Consider the following 19,025-nt stretch of genomic DNA (forward strand, 5'->3'; position numbering starts at 1 on the left):
TACTGTAACAGCTGAGTCATTTTTGTGCACAATATTTTAACTTTCTGTGTTTTACCAGGTATGCGATCAAATAAAGAAAACCAGTTTTTCCCCCATTCAGTGTTACTTTACAAGAACAACCACAACAAAAACAAATATAGCTGCAAGCAGCGATGATGGGCCCAAGCCCTGGTGCCACCGCCACCCGGTTGGCTTAAGGAAACCTGTGCATGGCGGGCAACATACAATCTTAATTTAATTTAAATCAAACAATGATTTTACATGATATGAGACACTTCCTGTTTCCCTTTTTTGTCATTAATTTAATTCCTCACCATGGCAACACTGTTTGAGATATCCTATAATCGTTAGCAATTTAGCATCTTCAGTGGTGATTGCACATTCAAACCAAAATATCTGACTTCCGTTGGTCAGAGCTAATGACAGAAAGTCTTAATGAGAACAATATATGTACTGAGTTTGGTGACTGTAGGTAAAACTAGGTGGTGCTATAAAGGCCCTCCTTTCCGCCCATTTCTAGGGTTTTGTCTACTGGTTGACATCTCTGACTTGCGTGTTGAGTTTCATGCAATTTGAAGCATGCTAAGAGTCTCAAAAGCATCCAAAATTAAGTTTTATGCATTGCCATGGCAACAGTGTTTAAGATATCAAGATTCTTTTCACAGGTCTACATTCGCCAAGTCTTGACATTATTCTGATGAAGCAAACTGGGTAAAAATAAGTGGGTGGTCTCAAAGCATTTTGAAAGTGACACACTTCCTGCTGCCAGTTGGTGGTGCTATAACTTTGACTCACAATAGTCACATCCATGTGATCAGCCTTGTACAAGGAACACACAGCTGACGTTCCATCAAAATCAGTGTATGCAGAAGTTATAACACAGTGTTTCGCTTTTCTCACAATAAATTTGTTGTCTTGCTACGGCCAAACCGTTTGAAATATCAAAAATCCGTCCACAATTTAGCATCCTCAGTGCCTTGGCTTCATGCTGACCGAGTTTGGTGGTGATTGGGTGAAATGCCTAGGAGGAGTATATCAATTTCCAGACCAGAACATGCATTTTTTCAAACAATCCATAATAGCTGACTTTCTCTTGAGCTGGCATATGACGTAGAGCGTGAAAGTTGTTCAGCTTGATGAGATCTATAAGTGTATGAAGTTTGCTTACTGTAGGTGAAAAGGGGTGCGCTAGAGAGTCCCTCAAACACAACCATATAAAAGGGTGCACCACAGAGCCCCCCCACGACCGCCCATGTCAACTTGTGCCCTGCCCTAATGGCCGATGATTCCAACCTGTGTGGAAATTTTCAAGAGTTTTTTAGCATGTTAAGGGCCCCAAAAGCCCCCGAAACCTTGACAAAAAAGAATAAGAAAAAGTATGTAAGAAGAACAATCCTAAGGCAGGGGTGTCCAATCCTGCTCCTGAAGGGCAGGAGCAGGACAGTGGCTCCAACCCCAATTAAACACACCTGAACCAGCTAATCAAGGTCTTACTAGGGATTTTACTGTCCGTCATCCAAGGACTCTTGAAAACTGTTCGCGAAAAATGTACTACTGCAAATGGTACTATTTTTGCACTGTGCATAGCCAGAGCAAAAAAAAAAAAAAAAACTTCCAAACGTGTGCAGATTTTCAGACATATGCAATATCTCTGTGAGTCTGACTAAGAGCACTTGCAGCAAAAAGTGTAACACTGAATAATTTAAACTGCTCACAAAATCAAGCTAAATGTGTTTGCTACTGCTGTGACTCAGAGGCATTTGCTTTCAGTGCAGTGCATGTTTTGCAAATGATTTTTGTGCACGGTGTTTTCCCATCCACCTCCAAAACACATTCCCCAAGCCTCTCTAATTGCTTTAAACATGGTCTATGTGGACAAAAAGTACTGTGAACAAGCAATAAGATGGCATGCAGTAAGAGTTGCATTTTCATCTCATACACACACGCAAAGAAAAAAATATTTTAGATAAATAGATAGTATAACTCCATGACACAGTGACAGTACAGGTTATCTCAGGTAACAGAACAAAACAGCTCATTAGATTCTGCCATGAAGCGGCACAGCACTAATGCTGGACGCTGGATACCCAGAACAACCAATTAGTGAATGTTATGATGATCTGGGAGATCATTTGGACTGTTCTGAAATGAGTATTCTGGTTTCTTAAGGACTGTGCTTATATGCATGAGCTTGATTAGCATATAACCATGATAGAATCATGACAATAAATCAGAAAGACCTATAGCATGTCAGAGTCAGAAGTGTCCTGCGTGATTTGTTGCTTAGGGAGCACAGATTTCTTTTCCATGTTATGTATGAGCATGAAAATGAGAGCTACTGTATACTGCAGTGTGTTTCCATGTGTAAATTACACTTTGTTTATATTGCATGTGCTTCAGAGTAACCTCTGGACTCATTATGTAAAATATCATTGCCTGGAAACCAAAAGCCTACATTTTTCAAACGTAGCTGGCCCTTGAAAGATGTTAAATGAATAATCTATGCAAAAGAAGAAGCAAAATTTACCGCAGCTCTCAAATCTCATATGCACTTGCGGACATCAAAACTTGACACCAAGAAGCGCATTTACATGTACAACCAAATTCTCACTATAAAAACACAAACCTGCATAAAATATGAAATGAAATAATATGGTTCTTCTTCAATAAAAGGAATTTAGAAAGTTTAGATGACCTTTATCTTTTTGGTTATTAACCCTGTATAGCCTGACATATAAAGTAATAGTCAGAAAAATCAATATAACATGAGTAAAACATAAAATGCAATGCAATACAATGATGATTGAGAGTTGTACAAAAAAAATGTTCGTTAAAGGGTTAGTTCACCCAAAAATGAAATTTGTCATTAATTACTCACCCTCATGTCGTTCCATACCTGTAAGACCTTCGTTTTTACTACTTTTCTGGACCTCAAAAGGTTCAATGATGTTGTGTGGTTCAGATACCCTCGGATTTCATCAAAAATATCTTAATTTGTGTTCTGAAGATGAACAAAGGTCTTACGGGTGTGGAACGATATAAGGGTGAGTAATTAATGACAGAAATTTCATTTTTGGGTGAACTAACCCTTTAAAAGCCTGATGTATTGAATACTCTCATTTTAACATGATTTTTCTAAAAAAAAAAATAATAATAATGTCAGGATAATTAAGTAAACCTTGCTTCAGTTGCTTCAGTCCAGTAAGAGTTCATCTAGAAATATTGCAAACAATATAAAAGTTATTCTTATGTTTACTCTATAAATATCAGTAAAGATTTCACAGCAAAATGACCTGAATATGAATGATACTAAAGGCCTTTTACTTGCTGAAAAAAGTAATAACAAATAAGTAATAAAAAATGTAAACTATCAATCAGACGACAGAAGGCATGGAGTAGATTGTGTACAAGAGATTTTTCAGCAAAGTTTTGATCCTGTTGATAATTTCGAGGCCTTAGAAATTTGCTTATCAAGTATGATACAGTAGGCTTTATAGGGTTAGTCATTTTCTGCATAAGACTGTGTATATAAATGCACTCATACCTAATTGCACAAAATTGATGAATAATGATTTACTTTTGGGCCTTTCCCTCAAATAATTTAATTTTGGGCCCTCCCTCTTTTTGTCTTTTTTGTATCTTGACTGTGTCGCCATTACTTTTGTTTTAAGGATTAGAGCAGCAAAGTTCGGAATGATATGAGGGTGAATAAATGAATAAAAAATTTAAATTTTGGTTGAACATTAACGTTTACCATTTACTAAATCGTGGGCATGAACTACAAATTTGTTCCCTCGATTTACTAAATCGTGCGCATAATTTACTAATTTGCTCCCTTGATTTGCTAAATTGTATGCACGATTTACTATTATAAAATAGTAGGCTAAATCTTGAACACCATTACTAATTCGTTCCCTTGATTTGCTAAATCGTGTGCACGATTTACTATTTCGTTCCCTGGATTTATAAATCATGCGCATTATTTACAAATCAAGGGAACAAAATAGTAAATCATGCAGACGATTTAGTACATCGACAGAATAAATTAGTAAATAGTGCTCACGATTTAGCCTACTATTTTTTCCCTGCATGTCATGTGTGGGGCTCCGTATTAAAGTACAAAAACAAATGTACAAACACAATACAAATTCACTGATGTGAAAAACCATCTAAATTAAAGCTGCAAGCAGCGATGAAAGGGCCCTCGCGCCCGGGCTCACCCCCACCCGGTGGCCTTAGGAAAACTGTGAACAGTGGGCGATAGTCAGTGGATAAATAGAGGAGAAATATGATAAAGTCATTTTGATGCACCACAGTTCCTGCTGCCAGCAGGTGGCACTTTGACTATAACTGAATATTGCCATGTAGATGTCTTCAGGCCCGGACTATTATCAAACATGCGAAGTTTGGAGCAGATCGGACATTGTATGCCTGAGTTACAAGAACTTCCTGTTTCGTGGCGTTAATTGCATACATTAGCACTTAGCCAAGTGTTGCATGATTTAATGTGTTTCTAGCATGTTTGGTACTTCATGGCATATTGAAATGTGTTTCTGGGAGTGAATTACAGTGCAAAACATGCAATTTCCTGTTGCCCCGCAGGCGGCGCTATGACTGTAACTGAATATTGGCATGTAAATGTCTTTAGGCCAGGACTCTTATCACACATTTCATGGCGAAACATCGAACTTTGTCAGGCTACCGCGGACACACCCTTCAGCGAAAAACTGTAGATCTTCGCAAGTTAACATTGCAAAGGCCTTTAGATTAGACTGAACAAATATGATGTTGATCTGATAAAAGCTCTATGAGGAGTTAATCACAGTGTAAAACATGTAATTTCCTGTTGCCCCGCAGGTGGCGCTATGACTGTAACTGAATATTGGCATGTAAATGTCTTCAGGCCAGGACTCTAATAAAACATGTGAAGTTTGGGACCGATCGGACATTGTATGTCCGAGTTACAACTTCCTGTTTCATGGTGAAACATCGAACTTTGTCAGGCCACCACGGACACACCCTTTAGCTAAAACTCTAGATCTTCGCAATTTAACGTCGCAAAGGCCTTAGATTAGACTGATCAAATATGATGTTGATCTGATAAAAGCTCTAGGAGGAGTTCGTTAAAGTACAACATCTGGAAATGGCAAAAACTGCAAAAATTTTGCGGAGAAAATTCAAAATATCTCACTTCCTGTTGGGTTTTCAGATTTTGCACCGGACTTTTTTGTAGGTATTGGGCTATTACATCTGTCTACCAAATTTCAGACTTGTACGTGAAATGTAGTGCGAAGGGCGCTTAATTGAAATTTTGTAGGTGGCACTATCGAGCCATTTTGCCACACCTAATTCTGAAACCCATATCAGACATACATTTTCACCACTTCTGACGCATGTGCAAAGTTTAATGAGTTTTCGAGCATGTTTAGGCCCTCAAAAATGCAATTCATTTCGGAGAAGAAGAAGAATTGACTGAGCAATTACAATAGGGTCCTCACACCATCGGTGCTTGGGCCCTAATAAGTCAGCTGGAAATGGGGTTATACACATTTACTATCTTCCTTCGTGCCACTTCCCCAAAACTGGCCAACAGCCTCCACTCAGGCAGAAATAGAACCGCTGTCAGTACCAAAGCATCATATTAAATTATTAAAGACTCTGATACGAGTTGCTCCCTCAGCAATATGTATAACTCAGAGCTCATGCTGATGGCCTCCATAATAGCACTATCTAAAGATAGAAGTCATCATTGTTCGCTAATGTACAGGCAGTCTCCTCTATTTCTGATCTCTGAAAATGCATGGCTGATCTCAGATTAACAGCCAACCAAATCACATAAAACTGATGTAATGACACTAGCTTCTCTATTCCAGCGGGACTCACATGATTTAGACTCGGGAGAGGGTGGGGAAATGTTGGACACAGCCAGGTCACTCTTTGATTTCTTGGGCTTCTTGGGATGGATCTGCCAGGGTTTTTCATTACCCCTGGAGTCCCGCCGTGTGCCTTTGTATTCTATGGAGAGAGATGGAAAAAACTGGTAGTGATCTACATTTTCACTATGTGCAAAACAGCTTGAAGGATGCTGAACTATACCCACCTGAGGAGCTCTCAGCCCACAATGCAGCAGATCCCGACAGGGTCCTCTGAATCCTGCCGGGGCTCTCCTGCTTGGTTTGCAGATGGCCAATGAGGAAAGGAATGGGGTGGTCTGGTGTCTCAGTTATCAGCTTGGTCATCATCTCCTATCAGAGCCAAACAAAAAGTGTTTAGAGTACAGACATACAAAATGTGAGCAAATGCCAGAGAACTTGTGCTAAAGTAGCACATTGTCAAGCCAGCTTGCGTTGTGCCCAAACTGAATCAGCAGTGTTGGCCAGCTTTCAGCATCAGGAAAACTAATTAGGTGATTGGTCAGGGAAATATTCTCACACTGATATTGAGCATTAAATGAGCTATAGCATGCAGGAGGATATTGCTGGAGGCTAACTGGCAAAATGAAAGATCTCTTCATTGTGCAACACTAAAAATTAGATTTATATACAAAAAAAAAAAAATGCTAATTGCTGGTAGGCATCATCAAAATTACATTTAAAATGCATCAAGCCTTATTTGGACATGATACGTTTTCTAAGTCAAGAGTGTGCCTGAAATTGCATACTGTCTGGCACTACATTTGAATTTGAACTTACTTTGCATCCGTTAAAAAAATATGCTCTATATAGTATGAATATTAGGGATGCACCATTAGGTTTTTTTTTTTTTGGCCGATACCAATATTAACAAACAACTAGGGATGCACCGATACCGATGCCAGTATCGGTATCGGCCCGATACCAAGCTCATGTACTTGTACTCGTACTCGTAAAAATACCAAAGACCGATACCTCACGTGACGTAACTGACAGAATTTCCCGTGCACAGAGACGCCGACGGCAGCAGCAGAAACAATGTCAGCCTTGGGGGTGTGGAAATACTTCAAAATTATTGATGACAACCCACATATTGGCGGGATAGGCGGAATCACGCTGAATGACACAGACCAGAAGCGCGCTCTCTCGCGCGCGCTTTCTCTCTTTCTTGCGCGCGAGCTCAGTTCTCCTTGCGCCTGAATGGTCAAATGCACACATAGTTGTCAAAATGTCCATCGTGTGGAGTATCTCACGTAAATACAGTCGGTTATGGCTTAAGTGGACGTAAACATTTGGGTGAAAACAGGACATGTGTCAGTATCCATGGATTCGGTCTTAAAGGGACCATAGCCTAATTAAATATTTGTCATTAATGTTAATAAAACAACAAAAGATGTTAAATAAACGTATATGTGGTAAATAATCCTACTGTATCTGAAAAACAAGTTTTATTTAATTTGTATCTCTATAGTATTTGTTGTATTGTTTGTAATTTGTTTGTAAATTTCTTTTTATATAACACCAATTATGTATATTGTTAATTTTGCCCTTTGAAGGTTATTGGACACTGCGAAATTTTTGTTCTTTAAGTCTGTGACAAGAACATTAAAATTATTTTTCATTAGAGTAATAATAAAGAAGCTATCCTACATTCATTAGTCTCACTGTGTTGTGCTTGGAAAACGGCAACATCACAAAAAAAAAAAGAAAAAAAGAGAGAAATTAATAAATGTATTGGCATTGGTATCAGTGAGTACCAGAAAAAAAATATCGGTACTCGTACTCGGTCCTTAAAAAAATGGTATCGGTGCATCCCTACAAACAACTATTGGCCAATTACGATATTTGTCACTTGCTCTCTTGTTTGAACTTTTGTCATTAAAATAGATTAGTGTTTTGATCATGTTTTAAATTAGCAAAGTTCAAAAATGCATGCATTAGGGTATACTAGCTAGTTTATTGCTGCATCATAAAATAATTTCTGTTATACATTGAAATAAATAATGTATAAATATACAACATATGAAATAAACAGTGCTTTTCAGGTCTAACAGTACAGTTTTCAGGAACAGAAATAAGGCTGCTGTCACTTTAAGAGCTGCACGGATCCAATATACTGATACACAAGCGTTTTATTTCTGTTTATGTTCATTTAAGACATAACTGACTGCGTTTACAAGGATACCTGACAAGACAGGCTTTTTGATAAAATTGTGTGAATTAAAAGAGAACTCAAAAGCAGTATTCTGTCTAAAACGCCACATTCCGGGCATGATCTTTGGATGTGTGAGGCGCGCACACAAAACTTGTGAGTAGAATTGTGTGAGTAGAATTGAGTTCTCTTTCACATCTACTTGTGCTTGAATATTTCAATTTGCCAGACTTAAAAACATGTGCAAATCATAAACTTTCGTGAAGATGCAGCACTGGCCTGATCGGGGCAGTGACAGTCCCGTCAATTGTCCTGAGCATTATTCACGGTGGCCCTGGCAGTCCTTATTGTCGAGCCCTTGGTAATTATTTTAACCAGAGAAAAATGTTGGATTATGCAACAGACATTATACGACTAAGTGCCTTCACGCAGTTAATTAATAAACCATTGGTTTGTAATATCGGACTTTGCTACATCAGCCATGTTGTTACATGTCACATACCAGCGTCAGTTGCGTCGCTTCACTGCTATTCACAAATTCTCTCCCATGGCCTCAGAGGATAGTAAGGCTGAATTCCCAAATGGCACACTTCTATGCACTTTCAGTGTTGTGGATTTACAATGGCTGCCGCGTGCGCGTGTCCGTTAAGTCCACGAGACCGTAGGGTGTCCCATTCATCATTTTAGGTTTCAGAAGGGTGCTCGCGAGCGCCCCCTTTGTGGCCGCTATGCGCCCTCGATGCGCACTTCAGCTGAGCCCGCAAGTTTGCGATCTACGCAGAGGACTTTACCCAGCAGTCAAAGCAGCATTACGTCTTGAAAGTGCGGATTCAGAGGAAGATCGTGAGCATTTAGGGTGCCATTTGGGATTCAGCCTATAGTGTCTAATGGGACGGATGCAAACTTCAGAATCTCAGCGGAAGTAGTAGATCTGGGTATTTTTCGCCTACTGTTTACTACGATGTATGCAGACATACTACTCTGCTGGTGTACTGTTTTTCACATACTGTATAGTAGGGAGTTATTCGATTTCCTATGCAGTGCAAGACTTTACAAACTAGGGTCCAGGGGCCCCAAATGGGCCAAACAGCAGTGCTAGTGGATCTGTGGAAAATTAGATTTTAGAATTTAAAACATTTTACAAAATGTTTAATTATGTAATTTTTATGTTTACAGAATTTGACATCTTTACAGTTTCATACTTTCTGTTTGGAAGTCATGAGATTGTTTTAGTCTAATGACAACCCTATTATATAACTATAAAATGTAAATAAAAAAAAAACTAATTGGGTACAAAAATACACTGTTAAATTAAAAGAAGGTAAATATTTTAGATAATCAAATAAAAATGTTTTATAAAAATGTATTTAATAAAAATAGAAAATAATATAATACAAAAATACTTAACTAAGTATTACATTAAAGTATTTTAAATTACTATAATATACTTTAATATTTAAACACTTTAATACTTTAAATACTTCAACTTTAATAATTAAATACTTTAATATTTATATTTAATTTTTTTTTAAATTGAAACAAAAATATGTCTATAATATCATACATTATTCTGACACAGTTTAAAAGAGTCTTCTTTATATATTTTAGAAAGAGGGTCTCTCAAAAGGAGCATCATATATGGAGGTTTCACTATCAAAATGTATGACACAAGTAGGCCTAATACAACACACACACACACACACACACACACAAAACACAAATGTGTTCGATTCAGATGAGATTAAAACCAGAAACATGCCTGTAAAACACAAATTTACCCTCCTTAAGAAAAAGTAATTTTGTCCAATTATGATGTTCAGTTATAAAAACAAAAGAAGGCATTTCATTTCAAGGCATGCATGTAAAAACAACTTTTACCATTCTGAGCTTTAAGTGTAGTCCCACAAAACAAAGCGTCAGTTCTGTGTTACAAGCCAGAAAATCACAAATCAACAAGACGGTAGATATAAATGCAGTAATTACGACACATAAGCCTTGTTTGGTAATTAAACTAACTTAGCAACGGGGGGTACATAAAAGAGAGCTGTAATTTGTGGGTTTAGCAGGAAGTAAATTGAGCAGGGCTGTGTTAACTACCCCAGGCTCCCCTTTGAGTAATTGCCCTTGTTTCCTAAACAGGAAAGCACAGTGTGGATTAGCACAAACTCATTTCAAGAACGTAAACCATTCGATGCTATCGGAAAAGGGTTTTCCCTGCTTACTTTACTGACCTCTTTAATACAAACATCAACATGGTGATGATATGGTTGGAAGTCACAGCCAGTGAGAAAAGGACTTACAGTAAATAAGATACTGTATGATGGAGAGCCTGGAGACATACTCAAATTTAGGTCAAAATCCCTGCACAGAAATAAGCTTCTCAATGGATTTTCTTGGATCATCAGGATGGAGAAACACAGGTTCTCTCGATCATACTGACAGACTGGGGAAATTGGCAGGGGGAGGCAATCTCAGCCTCTCTAATAGACAAACGGACTGCAAGCCAAGTTCAGGGCTAGCTTTAAAGTACAAGCACTGTTGTGGACCACATTTCCAAGACACTTCCTTCAGCCACTGTCCATCTATGTCAAAGAATGTTTGGAATAACATTTAGTGACCCCATACTACAGCAATACTGTAAGTAAGTAATTGTTATTCATAAAACATCCAGGTGATCTACTACATCTGCCAAAATGTGCAGGATACAAAGAATACTGCATCCCATAATGCAATGTGCTTAACTTGCACCTTCCATTTCCAGTATGATGAATAAACTGAAAGTAATATCAGTTGTGATCAGTTTAACTAAACCATTCCTTTATTGTTTTGAGCATTAACCTAATTAACCTAATTAACTAACCTAAAATGTTCAATTTTTATTCAGCAAGGAAGCATTAAATTGATCAAAAGTGATATATACATATACATTTTGCTAAATAAAAATTAAACAGTTTATTTAAGTTTATGCTAACTGTGTCACAGAGCTGTGCTGTTAGAATACACACAAACACGATGATGAAGATAAGGCAGTAATAAATCCAGAGGCAGATAAATACAAACAGAGAGAACAGCTTTTATCACAGACGAGACCCGACCACCACACACAAACAGAACTTTAACTTAAGTAGTCGAGATAACGAGACACACACACCTGAACATAATTATGAAATCAAATGAGTTCATGCTGTGTGACAAACTGACTATATAGTATATGGGTAGTATTCTGTAAAGTGGTATTTCAGTAGCATTTATCACATTTCTTGAATATTGTAACAATCTTCATTGCAGGATGTGATTATGATTTCCTTTCCACAAATTATTTTTTAAAATAATAATAATATAAATTGTGTTACCAGAAACATTCAGCTGGACAGTAAGGACTATTTGTTTACAACGTAAACCTGCAGCTAAATGTTGAAAAAACATCCAGATGGTTTTTAATAATCATATTACCCTTGCTCTTGTTGACACAAATTCTCTAGATATCTTCTATTCTGTTAGCATCCTTGAACCGTCTTCCTTCATCTGAGTTCATGAGTGTTTTCAGCTGAACTATCATGAGTCATGATGAAAGCTGATACTGTCTGTTTACCACAGGCTGTCTCAGTCACTGACATAAACTCTTCAGAAAAAAGGGATTAAAATTAATTATTTACATTTAGAGATGCAGAATTCTGGGAATTTTCAAAGTTGGAAACTTTACATGGGAATTAACAGGAAGATATGGGAATTAATGGGAATAAACTGGACATTTGCAAAATGGCAGGTTAGCCTATAACATGGAACTTAGTTGAAAAAAATTCTTGCAGCATAATCTTGGTTAAAACAACCAGTTTTAATGCAAATCCAGTTGAATTTCTACCCTGCGCATTCCTTAATCACATGCACACAGCACACTACTTACTGCAGGGGTATCGTGGCCACACCCCCTGCATGCACTGTGCATTCCTCCATCACAAGCACAGATAATTTCTAGAATCCTTTGGCCTCATTTATAAAACGTGCATCCACGCCAATGTAAATATTTACAAAAAAGGTCTTTGAGGTGGAAAAAAATGCTTAGCGCAACATCAGGTTCTAAGCAGATGTACACTCTAATAAGTAATTCAGGGGACCTGTTACCACAACTTAAATAAATGCATTGTTGCAAGTTAAAAATTCTAATTTATTGTTTTAATTAAACCTTTTAAGTTGCAAACATGATTTTGTAGAGTTCTGTTGACATAATAATGTTGATCATTACATCAACTTAATATCGTCTAATTTAAACTCAAATGTATGCATTAATCTGCGTTTTAAAAAAATTAGGTTGTAATAACTTAAAATTATCTTGATAACTTTGGAAATTAGGCAGTGGATTTGTAGTTCCCAGCATGCTTTGCATAGGACTGGATAAAGAGAATAAATGTTGAAATTAAGCATTATTCACGTAAAACGTATTAATCAATGTAAAAATTTATGTTTATGCTACAAATTATTAAATTCCTCTAACTCAATTTAGCTTGTTGGTTGAATGTAAATTCACTCAAAGTTGTCATAACTCAAAAAAAAAAAAAAAAAAAAAATGATGCAAACTCTTGCATTAATTTTTTGTTGTTGTTGTTGAGCCAACATATTTTTTAGAGTGTACACACTTCCTTATGGCAGAGAGTCTGAGTACTGCAGGTATTCGGAAATCTAAGCAATTCTTGCTGCTCGCCATTCTCAAGTAAAGGATTTGGACGTTGACTGGTGCTCTTTTATATGTTAATGACATTAATTAGAGGGTGTTTACAAGGTGGAGATCTGAAACCATTCAGCTGCGCACAATTTCAAGCTCATTTGCGATTTATAGATTTCACATAGAAGAAGAGAGGCGTACGCACATTTTTTTTGTGCATACGTTCGTTCTCTGAATCACACGTTACATACAGTACATTTGAGAAATGATCGTAAGATCAAATGTAGGACAGTTTCTACACAACATTTTATAAATGGCCACTCTGGAATCAGAGGATAAAGTTTCTGGAAATGTTCCACCCCTTTGCAACCCTATTTACACTGTAGTCTCCTGACTGTCTAGACACAATATGGATGCAATAAGGTATTTTTATGTTGCCACTTTATGTATATATGTTGAGTTTTTAACCAGAGCTTAGCATTGCCAGAGGCTGCACTCTCATTATTCCTATGATTCCATCATTTATGCCTTACGTCACAGCAGGGAGATGCTGACTGAAGACTGGGACAGAGTTCTGGATGGGTTCCAGCCCTTGAGACAAGAGGAGGAGGAAAGGAACGAAGAGGTACAGCCGCAGAGAGCAAATGATTTCTGAAGAATATGGGTAACCAAACAGTTGATGGGCCCCACTGACTTCCATAGTATGGAGAAAAAAAAAAATACTATGAAAGTCAATGGTTACTGACATTCTTCAAAATATCTTCTTTTATGTTCTTGTTTATGTTCTTTTATGCAGAAGAAAGAAATGTATACAGGTTTGGAACAACTTGAGGGTGAGTAAATGATGACAGAATTTTCATTTTTGGGTGAACTATCCCTTTAAACCACCTAACTGTTATTTTACCCAGAAAGCTGCTGAATAAAAATCTAAATTCATAATGCACAAGGCCGCACAACGAGAGATTTGACTTGATTTTTTACGTTGTTCGACGAAGGTCAATATTTATGAGAAGCACTGTGGAAAAAAATGCACAGTAGTCACAGACATTCCTATCCGGATTTCTTAATAAGGGAACACTACATGTTCAGACATGTTCCATTCAGCATAATTTGATCACAGGATTCATTTAATATTGTATTTATTCCATTTCAGACTTTCAGGTGAGCTTGTCTCGTATGCAGGGCGTTTGAGGGGAGCTCACGCTGCGCAGACACCTTGGATGTCTGCAGGTCACTACAACGTTAATTAGTACCTAGACCGCCAAGAAACCTCTATAAATAAAGGCAAGAGAGGGAATTCTCTTCTCCATTATCCAACCCTGCTGTGAGTGTGTGTCTCCTCAGGGTACAGATCTGTGTGATGTGTGTGCAGCCCCTCTGCTGTAATTAGCAAAGTCTTAACAAGACCTATACATCCTACACATTTTGCATCATTTAAAGGTTGACTACTGAGTGACAGAAAATGGTTCTCTGTCATACATGCCCCAACGATGTCCCGTTAAGTATAGGCTCCCAAACCCATGTCAACTTTTTGGCTGAAACTTATGATACACTTACATTATTCAGGGTGATATAGACAAGGCAGTTTTACCAACCCTGACTGGACAGTTCTTGAGGATTCAATTGCCTGTGGTGGGTGTCATTTTCAATTACAAGCAGGAAATGCAATTATTCTCCAGCCAATTGATTTTATCGATATTCTGTGCAACAGATAAAAGCAACATCACTCACACAATCTTGCTGTTGGTCTGAATATCAGCAATATCACAAGTGCTGATATTCAGACCAACAGCAAGATTGTGTGAGTGATGTTGCTTTAATACAGTAATTTAGTAAATAAGAAGTTAACATTAAATAATGTTTAATTCCTGTTTAATTTCTGAATGAATTAGTGTTGTTGAATAAATCAGTTGAGTGAATCATTCAGTGACTCACTCATAAAAACATGCTGAGTCCCAGTTCGCCTATACTTATTCTACACCGTAAAGGGTTAGTTCACCCACAAATGAAAATTCTGTCATTAATTACTCACCCTCATGTTGTTCCACTCCCGTAAGACCTTTGTTAATCTTCAGAACACAAATTAAGATATTTTGGATGAAATCCAAGAGACTCATCAATATAAACAGCAATACACTTTCAAGGTCCAGAAAGCTACTAAAGACATTGTCAAAACAGTCGACGTGACTGCAGTGGTTCAACTTTAATTTATTTAAGCGACGAGAATACTTTTTGTGCGTAAAACAAAACAAAAATAACGACTTTATTCAACAATATCTTCTATTCCCTGTCAATATCCTTACGTAATATCTTCTATTCCCTGTCATTATCCTTACGTAATTGCAATTGCGTAATTACGTAAAGACGCAAAAAAAACGTATGAGAATGACACAGAAGAGAAGATATTGTTGAATAAAGCTGTTAATTTTTTTTTGTTTTTTCGCACAAAAAGTATTCTCGTCGCTTCACAAAATTAAGGTTGAACCACTGCAATCACGTCGACTTTTTTAACAATGTCTTTAGTACCTTTCTGGACCTTGAAATTGTTGGTTAAATTGCTGTCTATGGACGAGTTATATACCTCTCAGATTTCATCAAAAATATCTTAATTTGTGTTCCAAAAATGAACGAAGGTCTTACAGGTGTGGTAGTGCTAGTGGTCAGTGCTGGGTAGATTACTTACAAATTGCAGTCAGTTACTGATTGAATGAAATGACATGAATTTGTACATTTTAATGTGTTCGAAAGACAGTAATACATGGTTAAATGACTCACTGAGTGATAATTCAAATAATAATTATTATGTTTGTCACAAAGTGATTAGATATGCAATGTTGTGAAAACACTTCTTAAAAGTGAGTTCTGTAAATCCAGTGATCAAATGCTGTGTGGGTCTCAGTTTTCAGTGATACGCACATGACTAATTGGTCTGTGTGTGCAATTCCATCTGAACGTTTGTAAGCAGTAGGCTTTTTTAGAAAGGAAAAATTACAAAGATAACAAAGAAGCAGAATCAATGAATTATGAATCATTTACTGCCATTGTGAGAATAACATGTAATCAATAAAAAAGCAACTGTAGTCTGATTACAAGTATTTTCAAATTTAATATAGTCTAATTACAAGTACTTAATTTTTGGAAACTGATTATGTAATCCAGGTTACATGTAATCATTTACGACCCAGCACTGCTAGTGGTGCAGAAATTACACACTGCAGCTTTAAGACACAAGTACAGCAACCTAGGGAGAAACTGGATGAGCAGAAATGACCAAACAACCTTTAACCCCCAGTCCCTTCACACCTAGAGTTCAGTGAACATCAGCTGACACTATTTCCGAGAGGTCTAGGCTGTGATCCTCATACAGAGCCCTTGAGAAACTGAGCCACACAAATTGCTCTATACACTGAAATGACTTTTCTAGAACTGCGCAATGCACTCTGGGCATGTGTACCCTTGACTCTGGATGAAATGCATTGGAATAGTCTTATGGCAAAAGCAAAATAGTTTTCTCATAAATCTTGCATTTCATCCCATGTGATGTAACAGAATGGTCAGACCCTATCAAGAACCCTCCATGCCATGATCTCAGTCAATAAATGTCAAAACTCTTAAATAAAAAAAGCTTCTCCCACTATGAGAGAAAGGAATCTTCTAAAAATAAAACTAGAACTGTCTGTGACAGCCACAAATCAAACCTCCAGCCATAACAATAATACTCCAGTACACACAAAAACACATACTGGCCGAATGAAAAATATATTAACTGTATATATTCTGAATACAGAAACGACTTCTGCGTTGATGCCTGTGGTTTTATTGCCTGAATGCATTAGTGTGTAACTGTATGCTAATCAAATCTCCATTTGCTCAAGCTAGTGTATTTTGTGGGTGAACGCACAATTCTCAGAACAGAGATCAATTATGCTGCTGCTTTACAAACATTTTACTCCCTTTATTGCACTGCCTCTAACCATTACACTGTGAGACGGCCACTTTGATTGGCTATTGATAGCCTGTTTTCCTGTTCCTGCCTCAAACTTGTTTTTGTCACAGCTGAGCGGAGCAGATAATCGCGGTAGTTACCTATTCTATGAATTCTGCTGTCCACTTCTCTCTTTATGTCCTTAAGTTTAGTGTAAGATTTGTTATTACCTGAAAATACTCCTCAATATTTATCTTTTCTTACCAAACTGTATAGGAAGGAAATGAGAATCTCAGTACAAATCTTGGATGTCATTAGAAGGCGGTTCTTCGAGGGAAGTCTCAAGAAAATGTAAATTAGAATATCTCTTCACTAATGAATGCAAAAAAATGCACTCAGGCAAAACAGTTAACGCTAATCAACATAGCTATCTCGATCTTCAGCCCCCACACAATATGTCACTCTACTGGAAAATTAAAATAAGCAAAGCCCTAATTTAGTGCAGGTGGATTTAATTATATTAATTCCAAGTCATACTGTATAAGCATGCTGCAAGTGTTGCCTGCACTATTACATTTATTCCATGGTTTTTTTTTTTTTTTCATTAATTCTGGGCAGCCAGAAGGCTGATCGCCAGTTAACTATGTCGACTCTCATTCTATCTGGACTTAAGTGAAACTATAAGGTCGTAAAAACGTTAACAAATTGCTCTTTGCTGCTGCTGACAAGGAATGTGTTAGTGTGATAAGTAAGTTTAAAGCCCCCTGAAATCAAAATTTAAGTTTTTTAGCTTTTATGAATAAGCTGGTGTGTTCCAAAACAATGACAAAATTCACATTTAGGCATTCAAAACTTACAGTCTCTCACTTCCGCTAAAATGGATCACGGATTTTCATGACATCACCGCGGACTTCAGCTTCTCATCAAATCTTCTGTCCAATCAAATGCTCTCTAGAATCTGAAGTCAACGCTGAAGCTGCGGCTGAAATCGGTCATTTGTTCACACATTTACTAGTTTCTATATAGTGAATGGCACATAGTGCACTATATAGAGGATAGGGAACGATTCAGACAGATATGCTTTCCATTGACGCGAATGAAGTCCGTTTTCGCATTAGCGTCACGTGAACCGTCGCAGCGCGAGCACAGTCTGCTCCAGCCCAGACTCAGAGACACGATAGCACAGAGCGGATCATACGCGCGAGTCGGCACAGACCACAAAATGTATCGGACCCAGGAGCATTAGGAGCAGAACGGTTAGAGATTAGAAGGAAACCAAAGAATATACACTAAGGGGGCGTTCACACAGAACGCGTTTTTCTGTTCCAATGCGCTACTTTCCCATTGTTTTTCTATGTAAACACGCGCTTTATGGACGTGCATGACCGTTACGCTCGCGTCTCGCGTCTTTTGCAGCGCCTCGCACATGAGCGCCGCGTTTTTAAGTTAAAAGAATTTCAACTTTTACACGCAGCGCCGCTCATCAATGTCAGTTCCAAAACAGTGGACCAATCAGAAGAACTCGGAGGCGGGGCAAGAGTTGCGAGCTTCTGTTTACAGTAGCAAGTTGGCATGACAACTGTTTTATTTGACGGCAACATGGCGGAGGAGGCGCTCATTATTATCTTATTTTCTTTTTTTCCATGTCAAAACTCGTTTCTATCAATTCTGCTGTTTGCCTATTTCTATTATTTCCGTTATTGTCGTTATTGCATCACGCCTCAAAAGCGCGTCTCGAGACCCTCGCGTTCTACGCTGCGCTTTTTAAAAAACCATTCCTGAGCGCTGCGTCTCGCGTTTTTAGACGCAAAGACGCGTTCTGTGTGAACGGCCCCTAACAAGAATAGAACGTTCCATTGCAACACCGGCGCCCAGCAGCTGCCCTGCGTTTCCGCCATTTTGGGGTGTAAGCGACTGGGCAGTCCACTAGTTTCTATGGCAATATCAGCTGCTTTGTTAAAAAAAACGTACATTAAAGCTGAAATCCAACCTGAATGATGACAACACAGAATAAAATACTATCACTAGTGATCATCAAATCCTTTTTACAGTTTATTTTACAGACTTTGTGTAAGCCTTCCACTTTTTTCAAATGTTTTTTCAAAAGTTCAAGTTCTTTAAAAGATCTAGTATTAGCATAGGCTTATAAACACTGAATTAATACCAGCATATGAAATTAAATTAAGGACATGCATCAGAAAAATTGGGAATGTTGGACAATAAATATATTAATATAACAGCTTCATTTTGCAGTGTTGTCAAATGTCCGTTAAAGCAAAAGTGTCCAAAAGTGGGAATTATGCAATAACGGACACAGCAATGCATCATGTATTATAAGATCGTTATGTTTGTAGCGTGATCCATTAAAACGTACAA

The 19,025-nt window shown here is 37.7% G+C and overlaps 1 protein-coding gene across 2 annotated transcripts in view; it reads right to left on the minus strand.

The window, feature by feature from the left end:
• Positions 1 to 19,025, minus strand: part of c23h8orf34 (chromosome 23 C8orf34 homolog) — a 103,340-nt gene that overhangs the window by 79,001 nt on the left and 5,314 nt on the right. For both annotated transcript variants that reach the window (XM_051881492.1, XM_051881491.1), the window contains exons 2-3: positions 6,101 to 6,245; positions 5,884 to 6,015 (exon numbers count right to left, since the gene is read on the minus strand). In XM_051881492.1, coding sequence (XP_051737452.1) covers positions 5,884 to 6,015; positions 6,101 to 6,245 — 277 coding nt within the window. The remainder of the gene's footprint in view (positions 1 to 5,883; positions 6,016 to 6,100; positions 6,246 to 19,025) is intronic.

The sequence above is a fragment of the Ctenopharyngodon idella genome, chromosome 23, assembly GCF_019924925.1.
Source record: "Ctenopharyngodon idella isolate HZGC_01 chromosome 23, HZGC01, whole genome shotgun sequence".
NCBI classification, from domain to species: Eukaryota; Metazoa; Chordata; class Actinopteri; order Cypriniformes; family Xenocyprididae; genus Ctenopharyngodon; species Ctenopharyngodon idella.